Source organism: Eleutherodactylus coqui, chromosome 5 (assembly GCF_035609145.1).
Source record: "Eleutherodactylus coqui strain aEleCoq1 chromosome 5, aEleCoq1.hap1, whole genome shotgun sequence".
Taxonomy (NCBI): Eukaryota; Metazoa; Chordata; class Amphibia; order Anura; family Eleutherodactylidae; genus Eleutherodactylus; species Eleutherodactylus coqui.
The window spans coordinates 271,013,315-271,031,684 of record NC_089841.1 but is presented as its reverse complement, the minus strand read 5'-3'; the positions used below and the strand labels follow the sequence as shown (position 1 = coordinate 271,031,684).

Genomic DNA, 18,370 nt, shown 5'->3' with positions numbered 1-18,370 from the left:
ACTATTAACAGGTATGAATTATGCTGGATATACAGGGTTCCCAGGTATGAATGCCCCTGGATGCCCCTGGATGTACAACGTCCCCAGGTGTGGATGCCCCTGGATGTACAACGTCCCCAGGTATGGATGCCCCTGGATGTACCACGTCCCCAGGTATGGATGCCCCTGGATGTACCACGTCCCCAGGTGTGGATGCCCCTGGATGTACCACGTCCCCAGGTGTGGATGCCCCTGGATGTACCATGTCCCCAGGTGTGGATGCCCCTGGATGTACAACGTCCCCAGGTGTGGATGCCCCTGGATGTACAACGTCCCCAGGTGTGGATGCCCCTGGATGTACAACGTCCCCAGGTGTGGATGCCCCTGGATGTACAACGTCCCCAGGTGTGGATGCCCCTGGATGTACAACGTCCCCAGGTATGGATGCCCCTGGATGTACCACGTCCCCAGGTATGGATGCCCCTGGATGTACCACGTCCCCAGGTGTGGATGCCCCTGGATGTACCATGTCCCCAGGTGTGGATGCCCCTGGATGTACCATGTCCCCAGGTGTGGATGCCCCTGGATGTACAACGTCCCCAGGTGTGGATGCCCCTGGATGTACAATGTCCCCAGGTGTGGATGCCCCTGGATGTACAACGTCCCCAGGTGTGGATGCCCCTGGATGTACAACGTCCCCTGGTGTGGATGCCCCTGGATGTACAACGTCCCCAGGTGTGGATGCCCCTGGATGTACAACGTCCCCAGGTGTGGATGCCCCTGGATGTACAACGTCCCCAAGTGTGGATGCCCCTGGATGTACAACGTCCCCAGGTGTGGATGCCCCTGGATGTACAACGTCCCCAGGTATGGATGCCCCTGGATATACAACGTCCCCAGGTATGGATGCCCCTGGATATACAACGTCCCCAGGTATGGATGCCCCTGGATATACAATGTCCCCAGGTATGGATGCCCCTGGATGTACCACGTCCCCAGGTATGGATGCCCCTGGATGTACCACGTCCCCAGGTGTGGATGCCCCTGGATGTACCACGTCCCCAGGTGTGGATGCCCCTGGATGTACCATGTCCCCAGGTGTGGATGCCCCTGGATGTACAACGTCCCCAGGTGTGGATGCCCCTGGATGTACAACGTCCCCAGGTGTGGATGCCCCTGGATGTACAACGTCCCCAGGTGTGGATGCCCCTGGATGTACAACGTCCCCAGGTGTGGATGCCCCTGGATGTACAACGTCCCCAGGTATGGATGCCCCTGGATGTACCACGTCCCCAGGTATGGATGCCCCTGGATGTACCACGTCCCCAGGTGTGGATGCCCCTGGATGTACCATGTCCCCAGGTGTGGATGCCCCTGGATGTACCATGTCCCCAGGTGTGGATGCCCCTGGATGTACAACGTCCCCAGGTGTGGATGCCCCTGGATGTACAATGTCCCCAGGTGTGGATGCCCCTGGATGTACAACGTCCCCAGGTGTGGATGCCCCTGGATGTACAACGTCCCCTGGTGTGGATGCCCCTGGATGTACAACGTCCCCAGGTGTGGATGCCCCTGGATGTACAACGTCCCCAGGTGTGGATGCCCCTGGATGTACAACGTCCCCAAGTGTGGATGCCCCTGGATGTACAACGTCCCCAGGTGTGGATGCCCCTGGATGTACAACGTCCCCAGGTATGGATGCCCCTGGATATACAACGTCCCCAGGTATGGATGCCCCTGGATATACAACGTCCCCAGGTATGGATGCCCCTGGATATACAATGTCCCCAGGTATGGATGCCCCTGGATGTACAACGTACCCAGGTATGGATGCCCCTGGATGTACAACGTCCCCAGGTATGGATGCCCCTGCATGTACGCTATCACCAGGTATGAATGTCCCTAGATTACATTGTCACCAGGTATGCGTGTCCCTGGATGTACATAATCACCATGTATGAATGTCCCTGGATGTACATAATCACCAGCTACGAATGCCCCTGAATGTACAGTGTCAGCAGGTATGAATGTCCCTTTATGTACAGTATCACCTGGAATGGACGAACTTGGATGTACAGTATAACCAGGTATGAATGTCCCTAGATTACATTTTCAACAGTTATAAATGCAGCTGGAAGTACAGTATCACCAGCTAGGAATGGCCCTGGATGCACACTATCATCAGGTATGAATGCCCCTCTATGTACACTATCACCAGGTAGGAATGGCCCTGGATGTACACAATCACCAGGTAGGAATGGCCCTTGATGCACACTATCACCAGGTCGGAATGCCCCTGGATGCACAGTGTCACCAGGTAGGATTGGGTCTGGATGTACACAATCACCAGGTATGGATGCCCCTAGATATGCAGTGTCACAAGGTATGGATGCCCTTGGATGCAAAGTATAACCAGGTATGGATGTCCCTGTATGTACACTATCACCCGGTATGAATGCCCCTGGATGTGCAGTGTCACCAGGTATGGATGCCCCGGAATGTACAGTGTCACTAGGTATGGATGCCCCTGGATGTACACTATCCCCAGGTATGAATGTCCCTGTATGTTCACTATCACCAGGTAGGAATCCCCCTGTATGTATAATATCACCAGGTATGAATGTCTCTAGATTACAGTGTCACCAGGTATGAATATCCCTGTATGTACACTATCACTAGGTATGAATGTCCCTGTATGTACACTATCACCAGGTATGAATGCCCCTGTATGTACAGTGTCACCAGGTATGGATGCCCTTAGATGCCCCTGTATGTACACCATCACCAGGTAGGAATCCTCCTGTATGTACAGTATCACCAGGTATAAATTCCCCTGGATGTACATGGTCACCAGGTATGAACGGCCCTGGATGTACAGTGGTAAAGGTATGAATGCCCCTAGATGCCCCAGTATGTACACTATCAGCAGGTAGGAATGCCCATGTATGTACAATATCACCAGGTATGAATGCCCCTGAATGTACACTATCACCAGGTATGGACGGCCCTGGATGTACAGTGTCACCAGGTATGAATGTCCCTGTATGTACACTATCACCAGGTATGAATGTCTCTGTATGTACACTATCACCAGGTATGGATGCCACTGTACGTACAGTGTCACAAGATATGAATGCCCCTAGATGCCCCTGTATGTACACTATCACCAGGTATGGATGCCCCTGTATGTACAGTGTCACCAGGTATGAATGCCACTAGATGCCCCTGTATGTACACTATCACCAGGTATGGATGCCCCTGTATGTACACTATCACCAGGTAGGAATTCCCCTGGATGTACATGGTCACCAGGTATGAACGGCCCTGCATGTACAGTGGTACCAGGTATGAATGCCACTGTATGTACAGTATCACCAGGTATGAATGCCCCTGGATGTACAGTGTCACCAGGTATGAATGCCCCTGTATGTACACTATCACCAGGTATTGATGCCCATGTATGTACACTATCACCAGGTATGGATGTCCCTGGATGTACAGTCTTGCCAGGTGTGAATACCCCTGGATGTACAGTGTCACCAGATATGGATGCCCCTAGATGTACAGTATCACCAGGTATGAATACTCCCGTACATACAGTATCACAAGGTATGAATGCCCCTAAATGCCCCTGTATGTACACTATCACCAGGTATGAATGCCCCTAGATGTACAGTGCCACCAGATATGGATACCCCTAGATGTACAGTGTCACCAGGTATGGATGCCCCCAGATGTACAGTATCACCAGGTATGAACACTCCCGTACATACAGTATCCCAAGGTATAAATGCCCCTAAATGCCCCTGTATGTACACTATCACCAGGTATGAATGCCCCTGGGTGTAGAGTGTCACCAGGTATGAATGCCCCTGGATGTACAGTATCACCAGGTATGAATGCCGCTGGATCTACAGTATCAGCAGGTATGAATGCCCCTGGATGTACAGTATTATCAGGTATGAATGTCCCTAGATTACAGTGTGACCAGGTATGAATGCCCCTGGATGTACAATATCATTAGGTATGAATGCCGCTGGATGTACAGTATCACCAGGTATGAATGCCCCTGGATGTACAGTATCATGAGGTATGAATGCCGCTGGATGTACAGTATCACCAGGTATGAATGCCGCTGGATGTACAGTATCAGCAGGTATGAATGCCTCTGGATGTACAGTATTATCAGGTATGAATGTCCCTAGATTACCGTGTCACCAGCTATGAATGCCCCTGGATGTACAATATCATTAGGTATGAATGCCCATGGATGTACAGTATCACCAGGTATGAATGCCCCTGCATGTACAGTGTCACCAGGTATAAATGCCCCTGGATGTACACTATCACCAGGTATGAATTCCCCTGAATGTACACTATCACCAGGTATGAATGCCCCTGAATGTACACTATCACCAGGTATGAATGCCCCTGGATGTACAGTATCACCAGGCATAAATGCCCCTGGATGTACAGGGTCACCAGGCAGGAATGCCCCTGGATGTACAGGGTCACCAGGCAGGAAAGCCCCTGGATGTACAGGGTCACCAGGCAGGAATGCCCCTGGATGTACAGGGTCACCAGGCAGGAATGCCCCTGGATGTACAGGGTCACCAGGCAGGAATGCCCCTGGATGTACAGGGTCACCAGGCAGGAATGCCCCTGGATGTACAGGGTCACCAGGCAGGAATGCCCCTGGATGTACAGGGTCACCGGGCAGGAATGCCCCTGGATGTACAGGGTCACCGGGCAGGAATGCCCCTGGATGTACAGGGTCACCGGGCAGGAATGCCCCTGGATGTACAGGGTCACCGGGCAGGAATGCCCCTGGATGTACAGGGTCACCAGGCAGGAATGCCCCTGGATGTACAGGGTCACCAGGCAGGAATGCCCCTGGATGTACAGGGTCACCAGGCAGGAATGCCCCTGGATGTACACGATCACCAGGTATCGATGCCCCTGGATATACAATATAACCAGGAATGAATGTCCCTGGTTGCACATTGTCACCGGGTATGAATGCCGCTGGTAGTACACTATTATCAGGTATGAATGCCGCTGGATGCACAGTATAACCAGGTATGAATGTCCCTGGATGTACAGCGTCACCAGGTATGAATTCCCCTGGAAGTACAGTTTCCCCAGGTATGGACGCGCCCGGATGTACACTATCATCAGGTATGGACGCGCCCGGATGTACACTATCACCAGGTATGAATGCCCCAGGATGTACACTGTCACCAGGTATGAACGCCCCTGGATGTACACTGTCACCAGGTATGAACGCCCCTGGATGTACACTGTCACCAGGTATGGATGCCCCTGCATGTACAGTATAACCAGGTATGAATATCCCTAGATTACATTTTCAACAGTTATAAATGCAGCTGGAAGTACAGTATCACCAGGTAGGAATGGCCCTGGATGTACAGTATCACCAGGTAGGAATGGCCCTGGATGTCCACAATCACCAGGTAGGAATGGCCCTGGATGTACACAATCACCAGGTAGGAATGGCCCTGGATGCACACTATCATCAGGTATGAATGCCCCTCTATGTACACTATCACCAGGTCGGAATGCCCCTGGATGCACAGTGTCACCAGGTAGGATTGGTTCTGGATGTACACAATCACCAGGTATGGATGCCCCTAGATATGCAGTGTCACAAGGTATGGATGCCCTTGGATGCAAAGTATAACCAGGTATGGATGTCCCTGTATGTACACTATCACCCGGTATGAATGTCCCTGGATGTGCAGTGTCACCAGGTATGGATGCCCCGGAATGTACAGTGTCACTAGGTATGGATGCCCCTGGATGTACACTATCCCCAGGTATGAATGTCCCTGTATGTTCACTATCACCAGGTAGGAATCCCCCTGTATGTATAATATCACCAGGTATGAATGTCTCTAGATTACAATGTCACCAGGTATGAATATCCCTGTATGTACACTATCACTAGGTATGAATGTCCTTGTATGTACACTATCACCAGGTATGAATGCCCCTGTATGTACAGTGTCACCAGGTATGGATGCCCTTAGATGCCCCTGTATGTACACCATCACCAGGTAGGAATCCTCCTGTATGTACAGTATCACCAGGTATAAATTCCCCTGGATGTACATGGTCACCAGGTATGAATGGCCCTGGATGTACAGTGGTAAAGGTATGAATGCCCCTAGATGCCCCAGTATGTACACTATCAGCAGGTAGGAATGCCCATGTATGTACAATATCACCAGGTATGAATGCCCCTGAATGTACACTATCACCAGGTATGGACGGCCCTGGATGTACAGTGTCACCAGGTATGAATGTCCCTGTATGTACACTATCACCAGGTATGAATGTCTCTGTATGTACACTATCACCAGGTATGGATGCCACTGTACGTACAGTGTCACAAGATATGAATGCCCCTAGATGCCCCTGTATGTACACTATCACCAGGTATGGATGCCCCTGTATGTACAGTGTCACCAGGTATGAATGCCACTAGATGCCCCTGTATGTACACTATCACCAGGTATGGATGCCCCTGTATGTACACTATCACCAGGTAGGAATTCCCCTGGATGTACATGGTCACCAGGTATGAACGGCCCTGCATGTACAGTGGTACCAGGTATGAATGCCACTGTATGTACAGTATCACCAGGTATGAATGCCCCTGGATGTACAGTGTCACCAGGTATGAATGCCCCTGTATGTACACTATCACCAGGTATTGATGCCCATGTATGTACACTATCACCAGGTATGGATGTCCCTGGATGTACAGTCTTGCCAGGTGTGAATACCCCTGGATGTACAGTGTCACCAGATATGGATGCCCCTAGATGTACAGTATCACCAGGTATGAATACTCCCGTACATACAGTATCACAAGGTATGAATGCCCCTAAATGCCCCTGTATGTACACTATCACCAGGTATGAATGCCCCTAGATGTACAGTGCCACCAGATATGGATACCCCTAGATGTACAGTGTCACCAGGTATGCATGCCCCCAGATGTACAGTATCACCAGGTATGAACACTCCCGTACATACAGTATCCCAAGGTATAAATGCCCCTAAATGCCCCTGTATGTACACTATCACCAGGTATGAATGCCCCTGGGTGTAGAGTGTCACCAGGTATGAATGCCCCTGGATGTACAGTATCACCAGGTATGAATGCCGCTGGATCTACAGTATCAGCAGGTATGAATGCCCCTGGATGTACAGTAGTATGAGGTATGAATGTCCCTAGATTACAGTGTGACCAGGTATGAATGCCCCTGGATGTACAATATCATTAGGTATGAATGCCGCTGGATGTACAGTATCACCAGGTATGAATGCCCCTGGATGTACAGTATCATGAGGTATGAATGCCGCTGGATGTACAGTATCACCAGGTATGAATGCCGCTGGATGTACAGTATCAGCAGGTATGAATGCCCCTGGATGTACAGTAGTATGAGGTATGAATGTCCCTAGATTACCGTGTCACCAGCTATGAATGCCCCTGGATGTACAATATCATTAGGTATGAATGCCCATGGATGTACAGTATCACCAGGTATGAATGCCCCTGCATTTACAGTGTCACCAGGTATAAATGCCCCTGGATGTACACTATCACCAGGTATGAATGCCCCTGGATGTACACTATCACCAGGTATGAATGCCCCTGAATGTACAGTATCACCAGGCATAAATGCCCCTGGATGTACAGGGTCACCAGGCAGGAAAGCCCCTGGATGTACAGGGTCACCAGGCAGGAATGCCCCTGGATGTACAGGGTCACCAGGCAGGAATGCCCCTGGATGTACAGGGTCACCAGGCAGGAATGCCCCTGGATGTACAGGGTCACCAGGCAGGAATGCCCCTGGATGTACAGGGTCACCAGGCAGGAATGCCCCTGGATGTACAGGGTCACCGGGCAGGAATGCCCCTGGATGTACAGGGTCACCGGGCAGGAATGCCCCTGGATGTACAGGGTCACCGGGCAGGAATGCCCCTGGATGTACAGGGTCACCAGGCAGGAATGCCCCTGGATGTACAGGGTCACCAGGCAGGAATGCCCCTGGATGTACAGGGTCACCAGGCAGGAATGCCCCTGGATGTACACGATCACCAGGTATCGATGCCCCTGGATATACAATATAACCAGGAATGAATGTCCCTGGTTGCACATTGTCACCGGGTATGAATGCCGCTGGTAGTACACTATTATCAGGTATGAATGCCGCTGGATGCACAGTATAACCAGGTATGAATGTCCCTGGATGTACAGCGTCACCAGGTATGAATTCCCCTGGAAGTACAGTTTCCCCAGGTATGGACGCGCCCGGATGTACACTATCATCAGGTATGGACGCGCCCGGATGTACACTATCACCAGGTATGAATGCCCCAGGATGTACACTGTCACCAGGTATGAACGCCCCTGGATGTACACTGTCACCAGGTATGAACGCCCCTGGATGTACACTGTCACCAGGTATGGATGCCCCTGCATGTACAGTATAACCAGGTATGAATATCCCTAGATTACATTTTCAACAGTTATAAATGCAGCTGGAAGTACAGTATCACCAGGTAGGAATGGCCCTGGATGTACAGTATCACCAGGTAGGAATGGCCCTGGATGTCCACAATCACCAGGTAGGAATGGCCCTGGATGTACACAATCACCAGGTAGGAATGGCCCTGGATGCACACTATCATCAGGTATGAATGCCCCTCTATGTACACTATCACCAGGTCGGAATGCCCCTGGATGCACAGTGTCACCAGGTAGGATTGGTTCTGGATGTACACAATCACCAGGTATGGATGCCCCTAGATATGCAGTGTCACAAGGTATGGATGCCCTTGGATGCAAAGTATAACCAGGTATGGATGTCCCTGTATGTACACTATCACCCGGTATGAATGCCCCTGGATGTGCAGTGTCACCAGGTATGGATGCCCCGGAATGTACAGTGTCACTAGGTATGGATGCCCCTAGATGTACACTATCCCCAGGTATGAATGTCCCTGTATGTTCACTATCACCAGGTAGGAATCCCCCTGTATGTATAATATCACCAGGTATGAATGTCTCTAGATTACAATGTCACCAGGTATGAATATCCCTGTATGTACACTATCACTAGGTATGAATGTCCTTGTATGTACACTATCACCAGGTATGAATGCCCCTGTATGTACAGTGTCACCAGGTATGGATGCCCTTAGATGCCCCTGTATGTACACCATCACCAGGTAGGAATCCTCCTGTATGTACAGTATCACCAGGTATAAATTCCCCTGGATGTACATGGTCACCAGGTATGAATGGCCCTGGATGTACAGTGGTAAAGGTATGAATGCCCCTAGATGCCCCAGTATGTACACTATCAGCAGGTAGGAATGCCCATGTATGTACAATATCACCAGGTATGAATGCCCCTGAATGTACACTATCACCAGGTATGGACGGCCCTGGATGTACAGTGTCACCAGGTATGAATGTCCCTGTATGTACACTATCACCAGGTATGAATGTCTCTGTATGTACACTATCACCAGGTATGGATGCCACTGTACGTACAGTGTCACAAGATATGAATGCCCCTAGATGCCCCTGTATGTACACTATCACCAGGTATGGATGCCCCTGTATGTACAGTGTCACCAGGTATGAATGCCACTAGATGCCCCTGTATGTACACTATCACCAGGTATGGATGCCCCTGTATGTACACTATCACCAGGTAGGAATTCCCCTGGATGTACATGGTCACCAGGTATGAACGGCCCTGCATGTACAGTGGTACCAGGTATGAATGCCACTGTATGTACAGTATCACCAGGTATGAATGCCCCTGGATGTACAGTGTCACCAGGTATGAATGCCCCTGTATGTACACTATCACCAGGTATTGATGCCCATGTATGTACACTATCACCAGGTATGGATGTCCCTGGATGTACAGTCTTGCCAGGTGTGAATACCCCTGGATGTACAGTGTCACCAGATATGGATGCCCCTAGATGTACAGTATCACCAGGTATGAATACTCCCGTACATACAGTATCACAAGGTATGAATGCCCCTAAATGCCCCTGTATGTACACTATCACCAGGTATGAATGCCCCTAGATGTACAGTGCCACCAGATATGGATACCCCTAGATGTACAGTGTCACCAGGTATGCATGCCCCCAGATGTACAGTATCACCAGGTATGAACACTCCCGTACATACAGTATCCCAAGGTATAAATGCCCCTAAATGCCCCTGTATGTACACTATCACCAGGTATGAATGCCCCTGGGTGTAGAGTGTCACCAGGTATGAATGCCCCTGGATGTACAGTATCACCAGGTATGAATGCCGCTGGATCTACAGTATCAGCAGGTATGAATGCCCCTGGATGTACAGTAGTATGAGGTATGAATGTCCCTAGATTACAGTGTGACCAGGTATGAATGCCCCTGGATGTACAATATCATTAGGTATGAATGCCGCTGGATGTACAGTATCACCAGGTATGAATGCCCCTGGATGTACAGTATCATGAGGTATGAATGCCGCTGGATGTACAGTATCACCAGGTATGAATGCCGCTGGATGTACAGTATCAGCAGGTATGAATGCCCCTGGATGTACAGTAGTATGAGGTATGAATGTCCCTAGATTACCGTGTCACCAGCTATGAATGCCCCTGGATGTACAATATCATTAGGTATGAATGCCCATGGATGTACAGTATCACCAGGTATGAATGCCCCTGCATTTACAGTGTCACCAGGTATAAATGCCCCTGGATGTACACTATCACCAGGTATGAATGCCCCTGGATGTACACTATCACCAGGTATGAATGCCCCTGAATGTACAGTATCACCAGGCATAAATGCCCCTGGATGTACAGGGTCACCAGGCAGGAAAGCCCCTGGATGTACAGGGTCACCAGGCAGGAATGCCCCTGGATGTACAGGGTCACCAGGCAGGAATGCCCCTGGATGTACAGGGTCACCAGGCAGGAATGCCCCTGGATGTACAGGGTCACCAGGCAGGAATGCCCCTGGATGTACAGGGTCACCAGGCAGGAATGCCCCTGGATGTACAGGGTCACCAGGCAGGAATGCCCCTGGATGTACAGGGTCACCGGGCAGGAATGCCCCTGGATGTACAGGGTCACCGGGCAGGAATGCCCCTGGATGTACAGGGTCACCGGGCAGGAATGCCCCTGGATGTACAGGGTCACCGGGCAGGAATACCCCTGGATGTACAGGGTCACCAGGCAGGAATGCCCCTGGATGTACAGGGTCACCAGGCAGGAATGCCCCTGGATGTACAGGGTCACCAGGCAGGAATGCTCCTGGATGTACAGGGTCACCAGGCACGAATGCCCCTGGATGTACAGGGTCACAAGGCAGGAATGCCCCTAGATGTACAGGGTCACCAGGCAGGAATGCCCCTGGATGTACAGGGTCACCAGGTAGGAATGCCCCTGGATGTACAGGGTCACCAGGTAGGAATGCCCCTGGACGTACAATATCATCAGGTATGAATGCCCCTTGAAGTACAGTATCACCAGGTATGAAAGCCCCTGAATGTACACTATCACCAGGTATGAATGCCCCTGGATGTACAATATCATCAGGTATGAATGCCCGTGGATGTACAGTATCACCAGGTATGAATGCCCCTGCATGTATAGTGTCACCAGGCATAAATGCCCCTGGATGTACAGGGTCACCAGGCAGGAATGCCTCTGGATGTGCAGGGTCACCAGGCAGGAATGCCCCTGGATGTACAGGGTCACCAGGCAGGAATGCCCCTGGATGTACAGGGTCACCAGGCAGGAATGCCCCTGGATGTACAGGGTCACCAGGCAGGAATGCCCCTGGATGTACAGGGTCACCAGGCAGAAATGCCCCTGGATGTACAGGGTCACCAGGCAGAAATGCCCCTGGATGTACAGGGTCACCAGGCAGAAATGCCCCTGGATGTACAGGGTCACCAGGCAGAAATGCCCCTGGATGTACAGGGTCACCAGGCAGGAATGCCCCTGATGTACAGGGTCACCAGGCAGGAATGCCCCTGGATGTACAGGGTCACCAGGCAGGAATGCCCCTAGGTGTACAGGGTCACCAGGCAGGAATGCCCCTAGGTGTACAGGGTCACCAGGCAGGAATGCCCCTGGATGTACAGGGTCACCAGGCAGGAATGCCCCTGGATGTACAGGGTCACCAGGTAGGAATGCCCCTGGATGTACAGGGTCACCAGGTAGGAATGCCCCTGGATGTACAGGGTCACCAGGTAGGAATGCCCCTGAATGTACAGGGTCACCAGGTAGGAATGCCCCTGGATGTACAGGGTCACCAGGTAGGAATGACCCTGCATTTACAGGGTCACCAGATATGAATGCTCATAGACGTACATAATCATCAGGTATAAATGCCCTTGCATGTACAGGTTCACCAGGTATGAATACCGCTGAATGTACAGTAACACCAGGTATGAATGTCTGTGGATGTACAGTATTATCAAGTATTAATGCCCCTGGATGTACACGATCACCAGGTATCGATGCCCCTGGATATACAATATAACCAGGAATGAATGTCCCTGGTTGCACATTGTCACCGGGTATGAATGCCGCTGGTAGTACACTATTATCAGGTATGAATGCCGCTGGATGCACAGTATAACCAGGTATGAATGTCCCTGGATGTACAGCGTCACCAGGTATGAATTCCCCTGGAAGTACAGTTTCCCCAGGTATGGACGCGCCCGGATGTACACTATCATCAGGTATGGACGCGCCCGGATGTACACTATCACCAGGTATGAATGCCCCTGGATGTACACTGTCACCAGGTATGAACGCCCCTGGATGTACACTGTCACCAGGTATGAACGCCCCTGGATGTACACTGTCACCAGGTATGAACGCCCCTGGATGTACACTGTCACCAGGTATGAACGCCCCTGGATGTACACTGTCACCAGGTATGGATGCCCCTGCATGTACAGTATAACCAGGTATGAATATCCCTAGATTACATTTTCAACAGTTATAAATGCAGCTGGAAGTACAGTATCACCAGGTAGGAATGGCCCTGGATGTCCACAATCACCAGGTAGGAATGGCCCTGGATGTACACAATCACCAGGTAGGAATGGCCCTGGATGCACACTATCATCAGGTATGAATGCCCCTCTATGTACACTATCACCAGGTAGGAATGGCCCTGGATGTACACAATCATCAGGTAGGAATGGCCCTGGATGCACACTATCATCAGGTATGAATGCCCCTCTATGTACACTATCACCAGGTAGGAATGCCCCTGGATGTACAGTATCACCAGGTAGGAATGGCCCTGGATGTCCACAATCACCAGGTAGGAATGGCCCTGGATGTACACAATCACCAGGTAGGAATGGCCCTGGATGCACACTATCATCAGGTATGAATGCCCCTCTATGTACACTATCACCAGGTAGGAATGCCCCTGGATGCACAGTGTCACCAGGTAGGATTGGTTCTGGATGTACACAATCACCAGGTATGGATGCCCCTAGATATGCAGTGTCACAAGGTATGGATGCCCTTGGATGCAAAGTATAACCAGGTATGGATGTCCCTGTATGTACACTATCACCCGGTATGAATGCCCCTGGATGTGCAGTGTCACCAGGTATGGATGCCCCGGAATGTACAGTGTCACTAGGTATGGATGCCCCTAGATGTACACTATCCCCAGGTATGAATGTCCCTGTATGTTCACTATCACCAGGTAGGAATCCCCCTGTATGTATAATATCACCAGGTATGAATGTCTCTAGATTACAGTGTCACCAGGTATGAATATCCCTGTATGTACACTATCACTAGGTATGAATGTCCCTGTATGTACACTATCACCAGGTATGAATGCCCCTGGATGTACAGTGTCACAAGGTATGAATGCCCCCCCCCCTGGATGTACACTATCACCAGGTATGAATGCCCCTGTATGTACAGTGTCACCAGGTATGGATGCCCTTAGATGCCCCTGTATGTACACCAACACCAGGTAGGAATCCTCCTGTATGTACAGTATCACCAGGTATAAATTCCCCTGGATGTACATGGTCACCAGGTATGAACGGCCCTGGATGTACAGTGGTACCAGGTATGAATGCCCCTAGATGCCCCAGTATGTACACTATCAGCAGGTATGGACGGCCCTGGATGTACAGTGTCACCATGTATGAATGCCCCTGGAAGTACACTATCACCAGGTATGAATGTCTCTGTATGTACACTATCACCAGGTATGGATGCCACTGTATTTACAGTGTCACCAGATATGAATGCCCCTAGATGTACAGTGTCACCAGGTATGAATGTCCCTGTATGTACAGTGGTACCAGGTATGAAAGCCCCTGTATGTACAGTATCACCAGGTATGAATGTCCCTGTATGTACACTATCACCAGGTATGAATGCCCTTGGATATACAGTGTCACAAGGTATGAATGCCCCTGGATGTATACTATCACCAGGTATGAATGTCCCTAGATTACAGTGTCACCAGGTACGAATGCCCCTGGATGTACAATATCATCAGGTATGAATGCCCCTGGATGTACAATATCATCAGGTATGAATGCCCCTGGATGTACAATATCACCAGGTATGAATGCCCCTGCATGTACAGTATCACCAGATATGAATGTCTCTAGATTACAGTGTCACCAGGTATGAATGCCCCTGGATGTACAATATCATCAGGTATGAATGCTCCTGTATGTACAGTATCACCAGGTATAAATGCCCCTAGATGCACAATATCATCAGGTATGAATGCCCCTGGATGTACAGTGTCTCCAGGTAGAAATGCGCCTGGATGTACAATATCATCGGGTATGAATGCCCCTGGATGTACAGTATCACCAGATATGAATTTCCCTAGATTACAGTGTCAACAGGTATGAATGCCCCTGCATGTATAGTGTCACCAGGTATAAATGCCCCTGGATGTATACTATCATCAGGTATGAATACCCCTGTATGTACACTGTCACCAGGTATGAATGACCCTAGATGCCCCTGTACGTACACTATCACCAGGTATGAATGCCCCTGTATGTACACTATCACCAGGTATGAATGCCCTGGAAGTACAGTGTCACCAGGTATAAATGCCCCTGGATGTACACTATCACTAGGTTTGAATGTCCCTGTATGTACACTATCACCAGGTATGGATGCCCCTGTATGTACAGTATCACCAGGTATGGATGCCCCTGTATGTACAGTATCACCAGGTATGGATGCCCCTGTAGGTAGACTATCACCAGGTATGAATGCCCCTGTATATACAGTATCACCAGGTATGAATGCCCCTGGATGTACACTATCACCAGGTATGGATGCCCCTGGATGTACAGTATCACCAGATATGAATGTCTCTAGATTACAGTGCCACCAGGTATGAATGCCCCTGGATATACAATATCATCAGGCATGAATGCCCCTGGTTGTACAGTATCACCAGATATGAATGCCCCTGCACGTATAGTGTCACCAGGTATAAATGCCCCTGGATGTACACTATCACCAGGTATGAATACCCCTGTATGTACACTATCACCAGGTGTGAATACCCCTGTATGTACACTGTCACCAGGTATGAATGACCCTAGATGCTCCTGTAAGTACACTATCACCAGGTATGAATGCCCCTGTATGTACACTATCACCAGGCATGAATGCCCCTGGATGTACAGTATCACCAGGTATGAATGCCCCTGTATGTACACTATCACCAGGCATGAATGCCCCTGTATGTACAGTATCACCAGGTATGGATGCCCCTGTAGGTAGACTATCACCAGGTATGAATGCCCCTGTATATACAGTATCACCAGGTATGAATGCCCCTGGATGTACAGTATCACCAGGTATAAATGCCCCTGGATGTACACTATCACTAGGTTTGAATGTCCCTGTATGTACACTATCACCAGGTATGGATGCCCCTGTATGTACAGTATCACCAGGTATGAATGCCCTGGAAGTACAGTGTCACCAGGTATAAATGCCCCTGGATGTACACTATCACCAGGTATGGATGCCCCTGTATGTACAGTATCACCAGGTATGAATGCCCCTGTATATACAGTATCACCAGGTATGAATGCCCCTGGATGTACACTATCACCAGGTATGAATTTCCCTGGATGTACACTATCACCTGGTATGAATGCTCCTAGATGCCCCTGTATGTACACTATCACCAGGTATGAATGCCCCTGCATATACAGTATCACCAGATATGAATGTCTCTAGATTACAGTGTCACCAGGTATGAATGCCCCTGGATGTATAATATCATCAGGTATGAATGCTCCTGTATGTACAGTATCACCAGGTATAAATGCCCCTGGATGCACAATATCATCAGGTATGAATGCCCCTGGATGTACAGTATCACCAGGTATAAATGCCCCTGGATGCACAATATCATCAGGTATGAATGCTCCTGTATGTACAGTATCACCAGGTATAAATGCCCCTGGATGCACAATATCATCAGGTATGAATGCCCCTGGATGTACAGTATCACCAGGTATAAATGCCCCTGGATGCACAATATCATCAGGTATGAATGCTCCTGTATGTACAGTATCACCAGGTATAAATGCCCCTGGATGTACAGTATCAGCAGGTATGAATGCCCCTGGATGTACAGTATCACCAGGTATGAATGTCCCTAGATTACAGTGTCACCAGGCATGAATGCCCCTGGATGTACAATATCATTAGGTATGAATGCCCCTGGATATACAGTATCACCAGATATGAATGTCCCTGGATGTGCAGTGTCACCAGGTATGAATGCCCCTGGATGTACACTATCACCAGGTATGGATGCCCCTGGATGGACAGTGTCAGCAGGTATGAATGCCCCTGGATGTACAGTATCACCAGGTATGAATGCCCCTGGATGCACAGTATCACCAGGTATGAATGCCCCTGGATATACAGTATCACCAGGTATGAATGCCCCTGGATATACAGTATCACTAGGTATGAATGCCCCTGGATATACAGTATTACCAGGTATGAATGCCCCTGGATATACAGTATCACTAGGTATGAATGCCCCTGGATATACAGTATCACCAGGTAGGAATGGCCCTGGATGCACACTATCACCAGGTATGAATGCCCCTGGATGCACAGTATCACCAGGTATGAATGCCCCTAGATGCCCCTGGATGTACGGTGTCACCAGGTATGAATGCCCCTGGATGCATGGATGATGAGGGGCAGCAGGTGTGTGATGGGCGCTGGGCACTACTCACCCTTGTGCATGCCCGTGTATCGGTCCTTCAGCACGGTGAGCTCGTAGATCTTGCCGAACTGCTCGAAGAGAGGCTTCAGGTCCTTCTCCTCCAGGTTGCGAGGGATTTGCCCCACAAACAATTTGATGGCGTCCAGGTCCTTCATGCTGTCTGACTGCTGAGCAGGGGGCTCGGGGCCGCTCATGGGGCAGGCTCGGGGCTGCTGCTGCGGGGGATGCTGCTGTTGCTGCCTCCTCGCCTCTCTCTCCGTCAGTCTGGCCATCTCCAGCCCCTCGGTAGGCTGGATCAGTCACACAGGCAGAGCTCTCAGCTGGAAACTGGGGTGTGAGGGAAGAGCTGAAGAGCAAGGATTCCAGCAGCAGAACGTAAGAGCGCCTCCTGCTGACAGCCTTCACCATTACCGCGCTATCTGCTATCACACTTGTCAAACTAATATTTAACCACTTGTGTGCCGCTTGGAAGTGATGGCAATGTCACCCTGCAATCTGGGATGTCCAAGGAAGGTTAGAAGCAGTAAGACTGGCGACCAATACCGCACAAAGAAGAGCGCCCACAGGACCAACCGCAGGGCATCGCTAGCACTCAGGCTGGGGACAGTGTGTGGGGTAACAGGGTGACAGTTGGCTTTAATACTCACCTTGTCTTATGACCACCTACAGTCCCAATGAAACCAATTGGACATTAGGAAGAGTTTGATGTGGCTCTTTAGCCGCAGTAAAGCGTAGTCCGAAAATGGCGACCATGTGAAGCTTTGGATTCCATCGCATTCATTCACACGGCGAATTACGGTCGCGTGAAAAAACCACAGTGACAAAACATTAAATCACACTTTTTTCATGCTGCGTGAAGATACGTCTTGACCTATCTATTGATGAAAAACCCTGGAAGCCCCCATAGACTCCTGTAGGAGCTGAAAAAAGGAAAGGGGAGGGAGTTTACCTGCGTCCGGCACTGAGAAACGAAGACCACTATTTAAGCATTAGCAGTCATTCAGAGGATTTGTGCTGACCGAGGGAATTCCGCGCTGCAGCG

The 18,370-nt window shown here is 50.1% G+C and overlaps 1 protein-coding gene across 2 annotated transcripts in view; it reads right to left on the bottom strand.

Annotated features, from left to right (window-relative positions):
- Positions 1-17,600, bottom strand: part of CELF5 (CUGBP Elav-like family member 5) — a 182,687-nt gene extending 165,087 nt beyond the window's left edge. For both annotated transcript variants that reach the window (XM_066604678.1, XM_066604679.1), the window contains exon 1: positions 17,339-17,600. In XM_066604678.1, the coding sequence (XP_066460775.1) occupies positions 17,339-17,600 (262 nt within the window). The remainder of the gene's footprint in view (positions 1-17,338) is intronic.
- Between the last annotated feature and the right edge of the window lie 770 nt (positions 17,601-18,370).